This window comes from Biomphalaria glabrata, chromosome 3, assembly GCF_947242115.1.
Source record: "Biomphalaria glabrata chromosome 3, xgBioGlab47.1, whole genome shotgun sequence".
Lineage (NCBI taxonomy): Eukaryota > Metazoa > Mollusca > Gastropoda > Planorbidae > Biomphalaria > Biomphalaria glabrata.
Window position 1 is genome coordinate 4019457 of NC_074713.1, and position 20840 is coordinate 4040296.

The following is a 20840-nucleotide window of genomic DNA, read 5'->3' on the forward strand; positions in this document are numbered from 1 at the left end:
CCTATGTAGTAACAGCTCGCCAACTCCAATATCCGGGGCTGGTATTGGTACTACCATTCGTCTCATGTCCCCCCTGGCTTAAAAAGCTATAAATCGCTGGGTGGAATTTGAGTTGCGGGACTTTGGAGATTATTTCCATTGTGAATGTAGAAACGGGTAAGTGTGGAAGCTGTTTTGTGACTGTCTAATTTCATGTTTATACTTTTAAATACAAATTGTCTCGTCTAAGGTAAAATTTGATTCTAAATCAACAAAATCATCAATATCTAGGACACTGTTTTATTTTTCTCGTGGTGTGCTTTAAATTTATTTGATAGGCCCCTATCAACGTTGCTATTTTTAGTAACACAAACTTCTCTGGTATCACGGGAAGTACGAAACAGTAAATAATAGATCTCTATAGATCTTCAGTGTTCACTTGGAACTGAGAAGTTTACTTTTAGTTGAAGAGAAGTTTTACTTTTAACTTTATAGGCCAGTGATAACTATTTCTTTCTTTCTTCTCCCTGTCTATCTCTTTCTTTTAGGTTTTTATTCAGTCTACTTCTTTTCTATCTATCTATCTATCTATCTATCTATCTATCTATCTATCTATCTATCTATCTGTCTGTCTGTCTGTCTGTCTGTCTGTCTGCCTGCCTGTCTGTCTGTCTGTCTGTCTGTCTGTCTGTCTGTTTGTCTTTGAACACAATGGTGTGTCATGTTTATTACTTCAAGATTATAATCGTATGCGGCATCGGCTTACATCATGTATGGACCTTGACCAATGTTGCATTGACGAACTATCTTCTAACATCAATTAATGTCATGGCGTTTGAGATTAAAATGTGTCAGATTAATATGGACCATAATATTATCTTAAATGTAATTAAACTTCATATTGAATAAAGTTGGACGAAAAATAATTATTGTAAAAAAGCATTTAATTAAATTTGGTCTTGAGTGCTTATATTATATTATCCATTTTCAAGAAGTTGCAGATTTCTATGATTTAAGAATCCCCATATAAAAAAATAATAAACCATTAGTTGTGTTTGCTAGTATAAAACGTCCGATTTTCTTTTTATATTTGCAAAAGCTTTTGTAATCATCAAGTATAATGTCACAAAGACTTGTGAAAAGATGCGTAAGCAACAAGTATAGGTAATGTCACAAAGACTTGTAAGAAGTTGTGTAATCATCAATTATAATGTGGCAAAGACTTGTAAGAAGTTGCGTGAACATCAAATTTAATGTCACAAAGACTTGTAAGAAGTTGTGTAATCATCAAGTATAATGTCGCAAAGACTTGTAAGAAGTTGCGTGAGCATCAAGTATAATGTCCCAAAGACTTGTAAGAAGTTGTACTTTAATTGGGTGTTAGGATACAGTAGCTTGTAAAAGTACTTGCACTGCAAAGGTTTTCTGAAATATACTGATACAATATGGCTCGATTTGGTTTTTGTTACTTGCAACTTACAGAAAGGGCCCGCCATTGTATTCTTGAACCTCGGCCCAAGAGTATTTTGCTACGCCATTATTAGTCACTGGTTTACCTTTCCGATTCAGGCAACCCCTTTTGTTGTTGACGGCCGTTAACCTATAGTACCAAACTGCTAGTAGACAACTAAACATTTGTAGGTGTATTACATTTTAATTTAATTTATAGAACTTGAAATAAGTTGAATAACTTTTTTTATAAACAAAACTAAATATAACTTTTATTACAACATACAGACGCATTGGACATAAGATGAAAAAAAAAGATATTTTAACAAATAGAAACACTTCTTGACATTATGCTGGAGTCGTCTGGGCTACTTAACACAGCTTACGAAAGTGCCGCTTAACTTGCACCATTCTTCAAGACTAATATTAAATTAATGCTCTCAACAATAAATTCTCCCTTTCAATATTACCTAGGAAACACACACACACACACCATAACACCTTTCCATGCTCTAATGACACTATGAAAGAAAGAGTACTTATATAAGTTTGCCCTAGCATATGGAATAAAAAAAAATGTGCCTATATCTTTTTGCCTTTCTGAGTATTTTAGTAGGTTGTGTTTTGTATAAGTTATGGTTCAGTGTTTGTATAAGTTATGGCTCAGTGTTTTGTATAAGTTATGGCTCAGTGTTTTGTATAAGTTATGGCTCAGTGTTTGTATAAGTTATAGCTCAGTGTTTTGTATAAGTTATGGCTCAGTGTTTGTATAAGTTAAGGCTCAGTGTTTTGTATAAGTTATGGCTCAGTGTTTTGTATAAGTTATGGCTCAGTGTTTTGTATAAGTTATGGCTCAGTGTTTGTATAAGTTATGGCTCAGTGTTTTGTATAAGTTATGGCTCAGTGTTTGTATAAGTTATGGCTCAGTGTTTTGTATAAGTTATGGCTCAGTGTTTGTATAAGTTATGGCTCAGTGTTTTGTATAAGTTATGGCTCAGTGTTTTGTATACGTTATGGCTCAGTGTTTTGTATAAGTTATGGCTCAGTGTTTGTATAAGTTATGGCTCAGTGTTTTGTATAAGTTATGGCTCAGTGTTTTGTATAAGTTATGGCTCAGTGTTTTGTATAAGTTATGGCTCAGTGTTTTGTATAAGTTATGGCTCAGTATTTTGTATAAGTTATTGCTACTTTCCTTTTTTCGTCTTCTGAGCTGGAGTATTTTGACTCTACTTACTTGACTTGTTGGGATGATAGGACGATGGCAGGTCCATATTCACACAACCCGGCAGCTAAAAACGATGACACATATACGCAAAGCTTTCACACATCTGCATACAAAAAACTTTAAAACAATCACATACACACTAACAAAAACACATTGACATAAGTATCAACATACTCACGGGTTTTCCTTGAACGCTTTTATTTTTCAGGTCAAAGGTTGCGGTTGAAACATTTTTATCTTATAGCTAAAACACTCAGCGGGGAGATAATCTCACTTCAATGGCTACTCCAAGACCCAGAACATCCTACGATCTCTACAGAGATGTGTAAGTTTCAAAATGTAACTTTTTAACTTGCTCTGTTTAATTTAGTGAAGGTTTGTATTACCTAAGTGTTTTAGAATTACACCACAAACATTAAATGTATGCAGAAGCGGGATGGGGGGAGATTTTGTCTCTTATTTCATATGCCAAGTTATATATCTATGATGTTGACAGATGTTGACGCATTAAAGATATTTACATGTGGAGCTGGAGAGTTCTTAATCAATACAAAAATAATATATTCTTATTGTTAGCATATACACACCTATGGTGGATGATAGGCCACCTCTGAGTACAGACATCCCTTCACCTGAAAGACAGTTGCGACCTTTGACATCGCGACATTCCTTCACAAGGGAGTCTCGACAGAGTAGACCCAAAACGAGGGCAGCTACACCTGCTTTAGGAGAGCAGCCTTTGGATTCAGATATACAGGTATAATGGTAACGAACTATCTGCTTACAAGTATTGAAATGAAACTTTGTTCTACCTTCCAATAGACACTTTATCTGTTTCTTTTTGTCTTTTTTTTTTTATTCCTGTTTTTTTTGTTTTTTTTTTTAAAGTAAAATTTCAGAAACTGTGACCAATTATCATAAGCGGCAAGTGAGTGTCATGGGTGTCCAAAGTCTTTAGGTGTCTGCAACATTTATTTAGCATAAAACTCATCAAGCATTATCTCAAAGCTGTTAATGTGCGAGGGCGATGTATGTTTTCTAAGTCTTGAGATGGCCAAGTATGTTTCTAAGTCATGAGATGGCCAAGTATGTTTCTAAGTCTTGAGATGGCCAAGTATGTTTCTAAGTCTTGAGATGGCCAAGTATGTTTCTAAGTCTTGAGATGGCCAAGTATGTTTTCTAAGTCTTGAGATGGCCAAGTATGTTTTCTAAGTCTTGAGATGGCCAAGTATGTTTTCTAAGTCTTGAGATGGCCAAGTATGTTTTCTAAGTCTTGAGATAAGGCACTACGCCTAACAGCAGAGTTTCTCGCCAAGGCTCTACGGGAGGACTGATCCTTCCAGCCTTGCCATCAATTGGAGTTCAATTCTTGAGATGCCCAAGTATGTTTCTAAGTCATGAGATGGTGATGTCTGTTTCAAAGTCTTTCTGAAATACTTTGCCTAACACTGATATACACAGTAAAAACTGGTGAGCAATATTGTCTTCTTGTCTTGTTCCGTTTATTTGGTCGATTCACAGTTTTTAAAGTTTTCCTTGCACCACAAAGTCTGAATTCTTGTCACATTGCTGTTTGAATAAATTATTTCTTACTCTACTTGGTGCCCTAACCAGTGTATCTTTTGTTAAATCACTCCCTTTCTAACTGGTTTAACATCAGTTACCTTTCCTTGTGTAAGCAAAATGTTTCGCTGAAAACTCAGAATGTGCGAAGTCTTCGTTAAGGAAAAGGTTTGGGAACCACTGGTTTAATACAATTTATACCTCGTGTAGAAAAGATATACAAATGTAATTTAAATGAAACATTTTTCTGTAATTCAAAACTCTTGCCTTGAACCGTGACAACTTCTGTGACAAGTGACAACTTGTGTGACAACTTGTGTGACAACTTGCGTGACAACTTGCGTGACAACTTGTGTGACAACTTGTGTGACAACTTGTGTGTCAACTTGTGTGTCAACTTGTGTGACAACTTGTGTGACAAGTGACAACTTGTATGACAATTTGTGTGACAACTTTTGGGACAACCTGTGTGACAACTTGTGTGACAAGTGATAACTTGTGTGACAAGTGACAACCTGTGTGACAACTTGTGTGGCAAGTGACAACTTTTGTGACAACCTGTGTGACAACTTGTGTGACAAGTGACAGCTTGTGTGACAACTTGTGGGACAAGTGACAACTTGTGTAACATGTGACAACTTGTGTGACAACTTGTGTGACAACTTGTGTGACAACCTGTGTGACAAGTGACAACTTGTGTGAAAACATGTGTGACAACGTGTGTGACAAGTGACAACTTATGTGACAACTTGTGTGACAACCTGTGTGACAAGTGACAACTTGTGAGACAACGTGTGTGACAACTTGTGAGACAACGTGTGTGACAACTTGTGTGACAAGTGACAACTTTTGTGACAACTTGTGTGGTCAACTTGTGAGACAACTTGTGTGGTCAAGTTGTGTGGTCAATTTGTGTGGACAACTTGCATGACAACTTGTGTAACAATTTGAGTGAAGTAACGTCTGTATTATATAAGAATCTAAGAAGATAAGACAACTTGTGTGATAAATGTTTCCTATTTGTTTTCAGTACATATCGTCTAGAGAGAAAGCAGACAAAGAAGACAAGAACCCGTTCACCCAGCCGATGGACCCAATCAACAGACAATATTACTACAAACTGTGGAGGAGGAGTCCTCCCAGACTTCAACAGCCTGTGTAAGTCAGCCATACTGTAACGTAATTCTCTATCGGGAGTTTGAGCAGCTTAAATTCTTGTCAGTAAAAAGATGAAGAGATTCATCATGCAAGCGACACCTATCTTCTTATAAATAACAACGCGTTTCCTCAAAAGAGAAGATAATTGCGTCCTACGCGTATCTATGTGTCAATAAAACCGTGTATGTTAATTCTCATGCCTGATTCAGGCAGCCATGCTCTAACTAAGAGTACTAGTGAAGAATGAGCATGTGTACAAATTTGTCCTAGCATATGCAATGTAAAGAAATGTACATTTATCTTTGGGTCTGTCTGGGTATTTAATTAGGCTGTATATTTGTATTTGTAAGTTATAGTTCAGTTTTTATACATTATTAATTGTGTACTTTTTAGTCTTCTGTCTAGAAGTGTCACTAAATGTAGTGATAATTGTTTTATTTTTACTCGAGTCAAATTTGAATATTTGTTTGTTACGAATCCAACAGCTGTTCTGTTCTTGTTTCTTTGTATTCTTGAGGAAAGTATCTGGCAGCAGGTGGCCTCTGAACGAGACCGCTGGAGAGATCTCGCGAAGGCCGCCAGACATAGCCCATATTTGTGGCCCATGAGAGACACTGCACTCATCCTTAATCTTCGGAATTGAAGCCATTGCCAATAATTAATTAATGCTTTCTTGAGTTGCGGTATTTTCATTTAAATCCCATAACCTTGTGTTTCTGTTCACACAATGGTGGTATATGCAGGGCCTACATGAAAATATTTGTTCTGTATTGTTATCGTCACTATTTGTTTATTGAAACTAAGCATTAAAGCTTTATTTTATTTTTCCTATCACTGCTCAGAATGTAACCCTTTCAGTGAGGAATCAGCCAGGAAAACCAACGACTTAGCAGAGTTTTAAGTCATTGATTTAACATGCATGAGTAGATTGACACATGAAATGCGTAGGACGTAATTATCTTCTTTTTTAAAAAAAATTAACGTCTGTAATAGATAAGAAAATAAGATTATGTAGGTGGCCTAGTGGTAATGTGTTTAGCATCTGAGCCAAGCCTAGCGTCACGGGCTCAAACCTCGCGATTTTTAGGACAAGTAATGCTGCTTACGACAAAGTAGAAAACACCAAACTGTGGGGGATGAGTGGGCAGAAAAATATAGAAGTGCAGATCTTAGAGAGGAAGTGGAGATGGATTGGTCAGACCTTTAGAAAAGATACCAGCAACAGAGCTAGGCAGGCCTTAGAGTGGAACCCCCAGGGAACAAGAAGCAGAGGAAGACCAAAAAGAACATGGCGACGCAGTGTACTTGAAGAAGCCGAGAGGACCGGGAAGAGATGGGAAACCATAAAAAAACTAGCAAGAGACCGTGGAGAGTGGCGCGTTTTTGTCGAGGCCTTATGTTCCATGAGGAACTCAAAGGATTGATGATGATGATGATGAATGGTGCTTAGGCGTTGTGTTAGCCGCATGACACCTTAGATACTAGCCACTACCAAACATCTGGACAACTATACTACACTTTCCACGGTTTATTTAAAAAAGAGTTTCCTAAACGGGGAGGGGGGACTCGACTAATATGGAAATGAGAAACTTTTTTTTTTCATTATGAAAGCTACTTGATGTCAATTTGGCATATTTATTCTTGATACTTTAAAACTTAGTACTTCAGGGCACGCTCTGTAATGTGATGTTTATTGATAAGATTGTTATGAGGAGGTAATCGTTTCATCAGTAAAAAAAAAGCGACACCTTATTAACAATGAACAGCTTTGCAAACATTTACCTCAACGAAGCACAGATCCTATGACTACAGTGACACTAATTCAGCAGTATGTATTTTTAGCGACGTTTCTTACAGGCAGCCGTTAAGTCTCTCCCTCCCCTTTCATTTGTGATGTCGAATTTTTTTATTTTTTTTTTAATTTCAAAACGACCAAATTTCTTTGACTCGTTAAAACGTAGGTGTGGCAATGAGTGGGGAACAAGCACTAGCCTATATATTGCTTCTTGATGACGAAAAGTCTGTCACGAACTAGGAGAAGTGAACAAAATCAACATTATGTTAAACCAGACTTACACCTTGTACAATGTCATCCTATTGTTCGGAATAAATGAGACACTGAAATAAAAATAATAATAATAATGTACAATTTTAAAATGTTTCAGATTTCGAGAAGGCCGAGTTGGTGCAGGTTGGCGGCATGTCAAGGCGTGTAATGTTAGCACTGGAAACTATTTATGTTTTATTGATGGTGAGTTATCGTTCTTACCTGACGTTTTGATTAGTTTTCTCCAAACACTTAATGGGCTAAAAATGTAGCTGTTCAGACGTCTTAGTATATCTCCATGTGGTGCAGGGGCGGACTGGATGTCAAAATACGCCCAGGCATTTCTGTACAGTACAGCCCATAAATTGTATATCATATGATGGGCCTCCAATTATAGGCCTATCTGTTCTCAAAATCATTAAGTTATTTTTTTATACTGCATTGATAATTGATAACTGTATGTATGCTCTATATCTTTATAAGAAATATAGGCCTAATGTTGCTTTTTAATAGCTATGTTTGTAGGCCCTAAAAAGATGAAGCCAACTAATAGCACTGTCAATAGATGTGGGCTATTACATTATCTTTGAAAATGTGTTAGATTAAGTTAGTATTATTTATATTGTAGTCTGTAAAAGATGTTTTTAACATGACGCTCATATAGCCCCTTATATATCATAATATTATTAAACCTTTAACAATTTAATGCATGCCGTAGTGGCATTCATGAGGCCCTTTTGGCCCATTTGAGAACCGGCCCTCCGGGCATTTGCCCACATAGCCAGTCCGCCCCTGGTGTGGTGGTGTTGGTTTTAAATATCAACAGCCGATATTATTTGTCGATCTTGCATAATACGCTTATTGTAATATAGTCCAACATTTTATAGTATGATATGCGTACCGTTTTGTTCAATACAAGGCAATTTTATTTACTTACGCCGTTCGCGTACCATAAATAGCCGTTCATGGGTCATGCATTAATTGCATTTCTTAATTATTTTTTAATACCCGTATTTTTTTTGTATTCAGTTGTAAAATTATTTTAAAATTTAGATTCAGTAAGAAAATTAATTTTTATGTTGTATGTTCTTTAAAAAAATCAAATTTATAATTTTACAAAAAAAAAATTATTTCGCTAAGGTAACGTCCAAATGTCTCAAATCCTCAGTAAGTTGTCGCCCTTTGTTTCGTGGTAAAGAAGTAAAAAAAATGCATGCATATAAATTATTATCATCAATCATAAATTGTTGAACGAAACAACACATAAGCAAAGCAATGTTTACTTTGGCTGCAACAGCTTTCCAGGATCTCTTTAAAACATTTTCCTCAAAAGTTTTCTTAGTTTTTGAAAACTACAACAAAACAGGATGTTATAAAGGGCATTTGTTTTTATAGTATGTCTCTAATTACGTATTATTAGATTATTATTACATTCTTTCCGCTTATTGTTCATAAACCTGTTGAAAGTCCCTGCAGTGGAGGGTTGTGTGTACATATTTATGTTCATGTTAAAACCAAGCCTTCGTATGTTACACACAAAATAGTCTTACATTTTACTTATACAAAATGTTATTAAAGGTAAATCCCCCCCCCCCCCGGGACCACTGAGACGACGGTCCAGACGAAACCAATCCTGAAAAAAGGCCTGAACACTGCCCTGCGACGACGCCACCTGTGTGCAGTTTAGACTTATAGCTTGTTTCCACGTCACAGGTCTGACGTCACGATCTGTGACGTGGCAACGAGATATTGGTGTAAACTGCCCACAGGTTCCGACGTCGCAGGTCAGTATTTAGGCCTTCTATGAGGATTGGCCTCAGACCAGAGCGCATGCTATTGTCATGTATACCCTTAATACTTTGATAGAGGAGTCCCGCGTGCTGGTACATATCTCTGGAATGTACCTACTTCTGACACCAATTAGTTTGTGCGTGAGATATCACTGGGCTTACATTGTTATTACACGGTTCGCTTGGCTAGTAGCTAGCGCTTAATAAAGCGTATAGTAGCATACTGATTTGTCAAAGATTGTGCTGTGATTTGTACTTGTGCCCTAGTTGGTCTACATTAGAGGTTCTCAACCTGTGGGTCGCGACCCCTTTGGGGGTCGATTGACGATTTGCCAGGGGCTGCCATGACCATCGAAAATATGGATTGTTATTGTCTACTCTTCTATTGCTGTGTGTGTGTAAGGGGGGGGGGGGGTCGCGGCAAAGTGAGGAATTGTAAAAAGGGGTCGCCGAGCTTAAAAGGTTGAGAACCGCTGGTCTACATGAATGCGGTTGTGCATTATAAAGAAAATACAAGAGAATTAATCCTTTTTTTTAAGCAATTTATTCCGACTTTGGAATCGTATTGCCTTGGGGAATTCTTGCATTCGCAATTTACTGCTTAAACAAAAATATTAAATAATCTACCACATTCTGCATTGATTATTCAAAAATTAATATAAAGTTGTATGTTCAAATCGGATTGGATTTTATATGATCAGATTGGAAGGGAAAGGATTTAATCAGATCTGATCGGATTTCCAGAATTCCAACCTTTTCTTCCTTTTTCACCCACGAAGATTGTGTCAGCAGGACCAGCCTTTTTTTTGTAATTTTTGCAAAGTATGTAATTGAAGTAAATTTGGTGGCACCAAATGAAAATAAAAAATAAACAACACACAAAAAAAACAACAACACGCAATTGATTAATTTTTTTTTCCCTCTAATTTTTTTTTAGTCATATGCGAGGCCCCCATCAATCGGAGGCCCTGTGCGGTTGTTTAGTTAGCCTATACCTAAGGCCAGCAAAATTGTAATCTACTATCAGTAACTGAAGAAAAAGAAGTGTCCTCTGTTCAGTACGAATGTGTTTACAGCAGTCCCACAATGCTCTGTATGTTAAAACATGGCAAAGAAAAGATCTGAGTGAAAGTAAATGAAGAATGTTTGCATGAATGGTCGATGTTTGTTATAGACAGGAGTCATGAGCAGCCAATTCATGAAGAGAGGGGGGAAAAAAAGATAAATGAATATGAAGAAATGTGGTCGCAATATAATGGAGCCTAAAGGGGGAAAAAAGCAAGAAAATAACAAGCAAAATATTTTTTAAAATCCTTATTTTTAAAACAAACAAAAGCTTTGTTTGTTTTACGTGTTTCGGATGTTCCTTCAGAGTTGAAGATAATTACTTCCTAGTCCAAACCTCCCGCAGGACGACGGGGGATGGGAGCGGGCAGGGTTTGAACCCGGGACCATCGATAAATCTGAACGACAGTCCAGCGCGCAAACCGCACGACCAGGCAGCCATCCTTATCATCATCTGCCCTTTAGATCTGAAAGTGAAACTTTATTCTATTTACTTACTCTTCATGAATGTAACAACTTATTGAACGCATACAGGATCTTAAAATCAAAGGGACATAATAACAAAGGGCAGATAACTGGAATTAACTTTCAATACAAAAATCCATCAAATTATTTCCATATCTGTATTTACATCGGACTGTGTGAACTGTTTATATAGGTCTTGTTTATCATTGCTCATTGATTCTAAACGTTTTCCTTAACAGATACTACATTCTGAGTATTTAACGGAACACTTATTTTTAGAGAGATTAATTCACGTGGTGCGGTGGCTGGTAAAGCGCTTGGCTTCTGAACCGGGGGTCCCTGGTTCGAATCCTGGTGAAGACTGGGATTTTTATTTCGGGATCCTTGGGCGCCTCTGAGTCTACCCAGCTCTAATGGGTGCCTGACATTAGTTGGGGAAAAGTAAAGGCGGTTGGTCGTTGTGCTGGCCACATGACACCCTCGTTAACCGTAGGCCACAGAATCAGATGACCTTTGCATCATCTGCCCTATAGACCACGAGGTCTGAAAGGGTATCTTTACTTTACTTACTAATTCACGCGGTGGCCCACTAGTTTTCTATTTCAGTAGTTTGTGGAACACCTATTCAGGCCTCGCGGAACACTAGGTTTCCGCGGAACACAGTTTGGGAAACAATGATATATCCTTTATAGATTTTGTTTTATTTAACGCAATCATTTAGTCTCATAACTAAACGGGTCAATGTTCATATGTAGGCCTATAAAATGTTCCTCAATGTTTGTATGTTATATATGTTGGTAATTTATTACAAAACTACTTGAGACTTTGACAGAATGATGATTGCATGTTAATCGGACATCGCATCTCCTTAAGTCATAAACTATAACTATCAGGTGATCAAGTCAAGACTATTTTATTTCATGATTTCTTTTTCTGTTAATTTTCTAAGCCTCTCTTATCTGCCCTTGCCATCGAAGCCATTGCATTGTATGAAATGTATGCCAGGTTGTAAAATTCAGCAGCAGCTAAAAAACAATGAAGTGTTTGGAATAGTTTACTGCTTTGTGAAATAATTGGCATTATCAACAATCCGTGGTTGATACGTTGATAAGGGTAACCCAACACTAGATGCTGATGGCTGCAGTTTCCGAAACGCGGTGTTTATTTCTTGAGTGCCCTAGTCCCTACCACTGATGGCAATGTGGCCAGGTTTCTGACTCTCCAGGCCAAATTGTAAATTCAAGTGATTGTCCCGTTTGATTAACATTTCATTACTTGACTATTGATTTTTTTAAATAATAGAATTTCGGATGAAGAGAGTTCTGAAGAATGTAAAACATTCATTCAAATTCGGCCAATGAGGCCCAAGAGTTTTTTACCAGTGCATGGTCAAAATTGAGGTTTACTTTTGGCCTGGTCTCAAGTAGATCTCTCGAGACTAATTTATGATAATTTGGATGATTAAAATCTTCGTTCTTGTGGAATGTAATTTCTTTATAAAATAAAACATTCAATGTATAATATATATATATATATATATATAGGTGTAAAAAAGTGATGGTAAGTGCGAGACACCATGCACACCACTGGGGTACACGGTTATTGACATAAGCTTGGAAATATGGATCAATAAACTGCGTCAGCATATAGTGTAATCTGTAAGCCTTTTATTTAAGAATAAAAAAAAAATGCCTGTACTGAATGTCCTTAATTCATTTTTGAGGTCTATCCATTCGCCTTACTTTATATGTAATGTTCATTGGACTTTGACTCAATGAGCTAAAATGAACTGGACAGAAGATGTTTAGGCTGGGACACTAATAAAGGGGAGAGTAATTATATCGAATATTTTATGTATTAATCCTATACTCTAAAGCGAGAAATTCTTGTATGTATGTATATATATATATATATATATATATATATATATATATATATATATATATATATATATATATATATATATATATATATATATATATATATATATAAATTTAAATTTTATTTGGAAAACGCCTCTAACGATTTTCTTTAAAATTTCAAGGTATGTGAATATTAATGAGAAAAAAAATTCTCAACTCATGTTGGGAAAACTCGAGGTCGACCGTTATAACGGTTTGAAAATGTCTCATTATTGAAGCAATACATCTAGGTTAGAATGGTTTATAAATGAAGTTTTTTTTCTATGACGTCAAAGGGAAAAAAAAACTAGGTTCACAGCAGTACACTAAGACATTTCTTCGCAAACAAGAACAAGTTTTAATGAATCAATTGGCCTAATTTAAACATTTGCGCCGATTGATCTATTATTTAACTATGGAAGAAAGATAATGAAATTAAATTTGTTAATCTATAGTTAATTATTTCTTTTAACGGCTTTATAAATTGTTTATACTTTAATTGCGTAGATTTTTTGAAGTAACGTCTGTAGTATATAAGATAAGATAAGATAAGAAGACCCGTAGGTAGCTTTTACTTTGTTATTATTTTTCTGGTGAATTACTGTAATGTGGTCAAGCTTCGAAGTCTGCTGTCCCATATCAAAAACATTGGAAATGGTCATAACACAGCTTATCTATGCCTTACTTGCACACACTGAACCTGATAACCAGAGCCAGCCCTAACATTTGCGGGGTCCTATGTGAAATGGATTGTGCGCGGCCCAATCAGGGTAGGGATAAGGATAATAAGTGAAATTTAAGATTTCGTATTAGAAAATAAATTCGGAATTGCATTACATTTTTATTAAATGAAAGCTGACGATTGGCATTTACTTTATTGATTGACACCCCAAAATCACAATTTTGTCTTTTTAAGGACATTTTGATGAGTTTCAGGAGATTTCCAGGAGCTCCTTGAAAACAAGGAGACCACGGGAACCCTATTATAAGTTATAATGGTTTAATTTAATAATTTACACCTAGGATTAACGCGGGGCTTATGAAAGTTCGGAGAAGTCATGTTCCAGAAGTCACCCAATAAAACCTACTCAACCAAAAGATCACCACGCATAGGAATCCCTTAACGTGGTAGATGACTTCACATATCTGGGAAGCAGGGCCGGTCCTACAACTTGCGGGGCCCTATGCGAAACGGATTTCGCGGGGCCCAGTCTGGGTAGTGATAATGATACTAAATGAAAATTAAGATTTTGCATTAAAAAATAATTTCGTCTTTGCATTTTATTCATACTTTACTAAGTGCAAAATCACTGTCATTTCAAATTAGCTTTACGATCCATCTACATTAGATAGTAGTTTTCCAACTAAAAGCCGATAAACATTCAATCTGCCTTTTAGATTTACTATCGACTAGCAAAACATTGCTTTTGATTTTTTTTAAGAGATCGAGAGAGATTTAGATCTATATTTGTATGCCAGTGACTATTAAAGTAAATTAAGTATTTGAACTTCTTGCTTTGATTAAAATTCGCCTTATTATTACATTTTTTATTAAATGAAAGCTGACAATGACATTGTTGTTGTTTTTTTTTTTTTTTTTTTTTATCGCTAGCAGGATTGGCATTTTCCATATTGAATGACACCCCGAAATGACAATTTGTCTGTTTTTAAGGAGATTTGCATCAGTTTTTAGAAGATTTTAATAATTTGATGAGATTTTCATGACTTTTTCGTATATTTTGCAATTTGATGAGAATTCCAGGAACCCTTTAATAATAAAGGTAGAATGGTTTAATTTAATAATTTACACTTAGAATCAGCGCGGGGCCTATGAAAGTGCGGGGCCGACTGCGGCCGCATAGATTGCAGTGGCTTAAGACCGTCCCTACTGGGAAGCATAGTATCAAATGACGCATTGCTTTAAATGGAAGTTGATATATGATCATGGATAGTCGTGCTTTTGGAAGCTTCCTTCACCAAAGATATTTACACACCATCATGGACATACGGTGGCAAGACCGCACTACAAACAGCGATATTCTTGCGAAATGGTATGAACTTCTTATAGTCCGACATTCACGCTGGGCAGGGCACTTTTTTTTAGTAAGCTGAAAGGGGGTCGGCGTAACAGAGATGCCCCACAATAACGCTTCTTTGGAATACTAACGCGATGTTTTTAAGTCTCTTAAGAAAAAATGCGCTATTTTACTTTGTTACAAGGTGCACGTTTTACCCTATAACGTAGAGATTTTGCATCACTTGATGCTTCGTACTAAAGCCATGATGAATATACTAATTGCAATGTTAAATGTCAGAGCGTAAACATTTTAGAAGTTACACTGCAAAAACTTTCTTCAAAGCCAAGAATAGCCCAATAGTTTAACGCAAAAGATGCATTGTAAAACGACACGACGTGAGTTGTGGTTTGTTTAGACTTTATGAGGACTTTTCGTAATTACAAAAATATTCCCAAAATGACTTCGGGTATATATCCTTCCTTAACAAATTATTCATCCAAGCGAGGCTCGGTCACCTGGTAGGCCTACTTATATTTAACGATTAAAGAAATAAAAGATTTAGAAAAGTCAAAGTAATTAAATATTTTCTTAATTATCCATAGGCATAGAAGTAGGCCCTAAATACGCTATTAATAGGATGATTGAAAATAAATTTGAGTGCTTCGCATGTGTAGTGAAATTAAGCAGAAAATAATGCATTCATTCGTAACTGGACATTGAATATAGATCTATATGTTATGTCGGTTGGCGCAGTAGCCCTTTTAGACAAGAGAAAAAGCTTCTCTCAATGGTATGCATTTCAAGGAAGGAAGAAAGATGGTGGAAGCAGGAAGGCAGGCGGTGGAAGCAGGAAGGCAGGCGGTGGAAGCAGGAAGACAGGCGGTGGAAGCAGGAAGGCAGGCGGTGGAAGCAGGAAGGCATGAGGTAGAAGCAGGAAGGCATGGGGTGGAAGCAGGAAGGCAGTCGGTGGAAGCAGGAAGGCAGGAGATGAAAGCAGGAAGGCAGGCGGTGGAAGCAGGAAGGCAGGCGGTGGAAGCAGGAAGGCATGCGGTAGAAGCAGGAAGGCATGCGGTGGAAGCAGGAAGGCAGTCGGTGGAAGCAGGAAGGCAGGAGATGAAAGCAGGAAGGCAGGCGGTGGAAGCAGGAAGGCAGGCGGTGGAAGCAGGAAGGCAGGCGGTGGAAGCAGGAAGGCATGCGGTAGAAGCAGGAAGGCATGCGGTGGAAGCAGGAAGGCAGGAGATGGAAGCAGGAAGGCAGGCGGTGGAAGCAGGAAGGCAGGAGATGGAAGCAGGAAGGCAGGCGGTGGAAGCAGGAAGGCAGGAGATGGAAGCAGGAAGGCAGGCGGTGGAAGCAGGAAGGCAGGCGATGGATACAGGAAGGGCTAGAACTAGGTGAAACAACGTGCCGACAATCCAAAACGCATTCCCCACAACCCAGGTAGCCATCCTTTAAAGAACACATTAGACCTACGCACTTTCAACCAAAACAAGTTGATAAAGCGGATATTGTGATCCACACAAAACATCGCAGGCGGTCTTTACGGCTCAGTGGTAACTCACATGTATGCATTACTCCACACTCAAACTACTGCTAAAGTGCATTTACAAGTGACCGTGAAGTGATCAATAAAATGACTTTATTATTATTTACAGACTTGTTTGTCAACTTGTTTTGTACTCTATTTAGACTTCAAGACAGCTTCTGTTACTGTATGAAATAGTGTGTGTATACCCATTAAATGATTAATTTTAAGATGTAGAAAATGAAATATATTATATCACTCTTAAAGTGTCATAAAACGACAAAGTGACCATGGTCTATTTATGTTGATACTGTTCGTGTGAAACAATTATATTTAGATCCCAAAGAGCTTTTAAATAATTTAAATAAATTCGTAAAAATGTTTTTTCTTCCATTAAAACGTAGGACGGGTTGCCTGAATCAGCCAGGAAAACCAATTAGGCCTATCAAGCAGTTTAAGTCTCTAACGTGCAGGACTAGATTGACAAGCGGATACGTGTTTGACGTAATTATTTTCTCTTTTGAAAGAACGTCTGGTACTTATAAGAAGAATTGTTTAAATAAAAAAGAGCATTTTTATGTATTAACAAGATTACAAAGACAGTTTGTGTTCAAACACAAACTCAAAATCGGCCCCCGAAGTGGTCCACCCAGGCAGGCTTCAATATTTTCAGAAAGAACATCCAAATGAAATTATATCAAAGACAAATGAGAGATAAGAATGGAGAAAGAAGGTTGACAGATCTTGTGTAGTGCCCCAACGGTACAAGTGAATGCAAAGTTAGATGTGAACCTGGTCTAACTAGTTCCCCTTTCAGACCTTGTGGTCTATAGGGCAGATGATGTAAAGTTCATCTGTTTTTGTGGCCTACGGTTAACAAGAGGTGTCATGTAGCCAGCACAACGACCAACCGTCTTTACTTGCCTCAACTAATATCAGGTACCCATTGGAGCTGGGTGGACCTAAGGATTCCGAAGTTGAAAATCCCAGTCTTCACCAGGATTCGAACCCGGGGCCCCCGGTTCAGAAGCCAAGCGCTTTACCGCTCAGCTACCGCGCCTCTCCTGGCCTAACTGAAGTCTTATAATTGATGTAATTGTTTTGAAAAGGCCCAATCTCTTATTCGAATGTTCAAAAAAAAAAAAAAAAAAAAAAATTCGCAATAAAGAAAAAGTTCACGAAAATGAAGTTTACAAGAGTACTATTGGTTTTAATTTAGGTTTAACTTATAATGCATACTAATTAGCTTTTTCTCTTTAAAAAACTGCTTGCATAACTGATTTTAAAAATTACATTTTTCGCTTTCAGAAAAAAAAAAAAGTAGCCGTTGCATCAGAACTTTGAATGGTCTAAAATATTGTGATGTCGGATTTTCAATATCTTTTCTAGTTTACGAGATCTAAACGGGACGGACGGACAGACGGTCAGACGGACAGACATTTCGCACAAAACTAATAGCGTCTTTTCCCCTTTCGGGGGCCGCTAAAAAAGCGCATATTTATGCATACTGAGGTCACGACTAAGCAACTGGTTCAACTATAATTCTTTCATGAAAAATGGTTCACACGCAACTGGTTCTACTATAATTCTTTCAGGAAAAATGGTTCACAGGCAACTGGTTCAACATTTGGGTATCTGCTTTGACACGGTTACTGTGTGTGGTCAACCGTGACACACGGTCAAGTGTTGGGTATCGGAGAGTTAGGGGACTTGCGGGAAGTGACGAGTGTGTAAACAAGAAGAGAGGAAGTCATCTAGTGGAGTTTGTGATCTGTAGATAATGTTCGCATTGTAAATATGTTGTTTGAATGCTGCACAATAAAAGGCAGTTTATAGTTAAAAGGACTTGTTTCTTCACAAAAATGACACAATGACAAATGGCTTACTCTCGTTTCATGAACCAATAATTGGTTCGCAGTATAAAGTAGCACCCTTTCAGCCCTTGCGATCTATAGGGCAGATGACTTAAAGGTCATCTATCTCTATGGCCGACGGTAAATGAGGGTGTCACGTGGCAAGCACAACGACCTTACTGTCCCCAATAAATGTCAAATACGGTACCCACTTTACCGCTGTGGCCAGCACAACGACCTTACTGTCCCCAATAAATGTCAAATACGGTACCCACTTTACCGCTGTGGCCAGCACAACGACCTTACTGTCCCCAATAAATGTCAAATACGGTACCCACTTTACCGCTGTGGCCAGCACAACGACCTTACTGTCCCCAATAAATGTCAAATACGGTACCCACTTTACCACTGTGGCCAGCACAACGACCTTACTGTCCCCAATAAATGCCAAATACGGTACCCACTTTACCACTGTGCCAGCACAACGACCTTACTGTCCCCAATAAATGTCAAATACGGTACCCACTTTACCGCTGTGGCCAGCACAACGACCTTACTGTCCCCAATAAATGTCAAATACGGTACCCACTTTACCACTGTGTCAGCACAACGACCTTACTGTCCCCAATAAATGTCCAATACGGTACCCACTTTACCACTGTGTCAGCACAACGACCTTACTGTCCCCAATAAATGTCAAATACGGTACCCACTTTACCGCTGTGGCCAGCACAACGACCTTACTGTCCCCAATAAATGTCAAATACGGTACCCACTTTACCGCTGTGGCCAGCACAACGACCTTACTGTCGCCAATAAATGTCAAATACGGTACCCACTTTACCGCTGTGGCCAGCACAACGACCTTACTGTCGCCAATAAATGTCCAATACGGTACCCACTTTACCACTGTGCCAGCACACCCCCTTAGGTTCATAGGTTAGTTTCATTGCTATTTCCGTCTAGTGCGTTTAACCGATTGTTGTTAACTCTCTCTCCTAACTGACGATACCAGCGTTGATTCCAACAGAATGTGGTAAATAATTACGGAGAGAAAGAGTTAAGTAATTGTTGAACCTTCGCTGTGAAATCACTTGTCACGGAATTAACAAGCAAACTATAAAAACAAAAAAACTACCAATAATGTACCAGTTATTTCCCTTATTCGATATCAAACAAAATAATTAATTCATTGAGTATTTTTGTTAATAGATTCATGTTTTGTTAGGTATAATAAATAATTGTTTATTTACTTGATCGGAGAATGCGTGAGGTAGAAATAGCGTTAACAATTATTTAAGGTGACTAAACCCAACAAATTAAGCCATAAATGTAAATACTGAAGTATTAGTTTCCCTTGTTGCTATTAAACAAAATAATGAATTACCAGTAAATAATTGTCTAGTTGGTTGCTTTTTTTTTTTTTATTGATTCTTGTCTTGTCTATGTCAATGAATAATTGTGCGAAGTTTTATCTTGAACCGAGAATGGGTGTGGGAGAAATAACGTGTACACACTTTTTACCAGACAGACAGAGGTAGTTGATATAAGTTTTGTAATTACACAGACACACTCATAGACATAAATAAATATAGCCTGGCCGAAGGAAGTAACTTCATGTAACTTGAAAACATGTATATCTATTGTATTCGGATTTCCGAATTATGAAAAGTTGCATGATCTTCATTCTTAGAGATTAAACAAAACTATTGCAATACTTATATAGGTTATGGCTGAAATAGATTTGAATACATAACTTTTATACTGCTCATAAATGCTGTATAATAAAGTACACACAATTGCAAGTCACACATTTTCGTTTCATAAAACTCTTTAATCGGCCAGTCTATATTTATTTATGTCTATGGACACACTGTTGATTACAATTAGTCACTGCTCCTATTTTGAACTCGATGAATGTGAAAATGACATCGGATTTTTAAAGGCACGTACGTGCTCTTATTACCTTGTTTGACAAATGGTATAGATTAGTAGGTCTGATTTTTTTTGTTTGTTTTTGTTTTACATGTTTCGGATGTTCCATCAGAATTAAAGATTATAACATCCTAACCCAAAACTTCGGCAGGACCGCGGGGATGGCCGCGGGCAGGTTTTGAACCCGGAACCATCGAGACGATGGTCTAGAGCGCAGCCACCCTGCATGAAATACGCATGCTTTTTAGCACGATAAAGAAATCATATTAACAGGATAAGTGGTTTTAGAGATTAAGAGCAAAATGTGTCAGAGTAACATAAGCCTCAGTTGATACACTTTATCCGACTTTATAGCCACCGAGGTTAGAAAAGGGGATATAATTATTGCAGTATTACGAAATTGCAGTAATTATGTGGTTATTTCCCTTATATAAGATTTGTTTTTAAGAATATGTTTTTTTTATTAGGGACAGTGAAGGCCGAGGAGAATTATTTCTATCCACCGGAAGTCATGTATGAGCCTCTGAAGCTGCCCAAGTTCGTACCACCAGTGAAGTTCAAGGACACACTAGTACAAGTTCCCGTCACCTACAGGGGGAACACATCAGAATCTCATCTCGGCCAACGGACTCTACCAGGATGCGAAACTTGGCGACGCCCAAAACAGTATGTAGACAGTAAGTGTGATATTTATTTAATAGTAACACTTTCTTTGAGAATCGTATAGGAAATAGATGTAGGCCTATCATGGGCGTAGCCAGGAATTTTTTTCGGGGAGGGTTTTGGGGGGGGGGACCCCCCGCGAAAAAAATAATATATATATATATATATATATATTTATGTGTGTGTGTGTACATAATTAATCTTTAT

At 37.5% G+C, this 20840-nt stretch overlaps 1 protein-coding gene across 2 annotated transcripts in view; it reads left to right on the forward strand.

Moving 5' to 3' along the window:
• Window positions 1–20840, forward strand: part of LOC106057679 (uncharacterized) — a 26145-nt gene continuing 5305 nt past the window's right edge. The window contains exons 1-6 of one of the 2 annotated variants that reach the window (XM_056023621.1): window positions 1–156; window positions 2862–2978; window positions 3230–3410; window positions 5247–5374; window positions 7540–7625; window positions 20438–20647. In XM_056023621.1, the coding sequence (XP_055879596.1) occupies window positions 2932–2978; window positions 3230–3410; window positions 5247–5374; window positions 7540–7625; window positions 20438–20647 (652 nt within the window). In that variant the 5' untranslated portion in view covers window positions 1–156; window positions 2862–2931. Of the gene's footprint in view, window positions 157–363; window positions 475–2861; window positions 2979–3229; window positions 3411–5246; window positions 5375–7539; window positions 7626–20437; window positions 20648–20840 lie in introns of those variants that run through there. The other variant, XM_056023622.1, reaches the window with a different exon arrangement.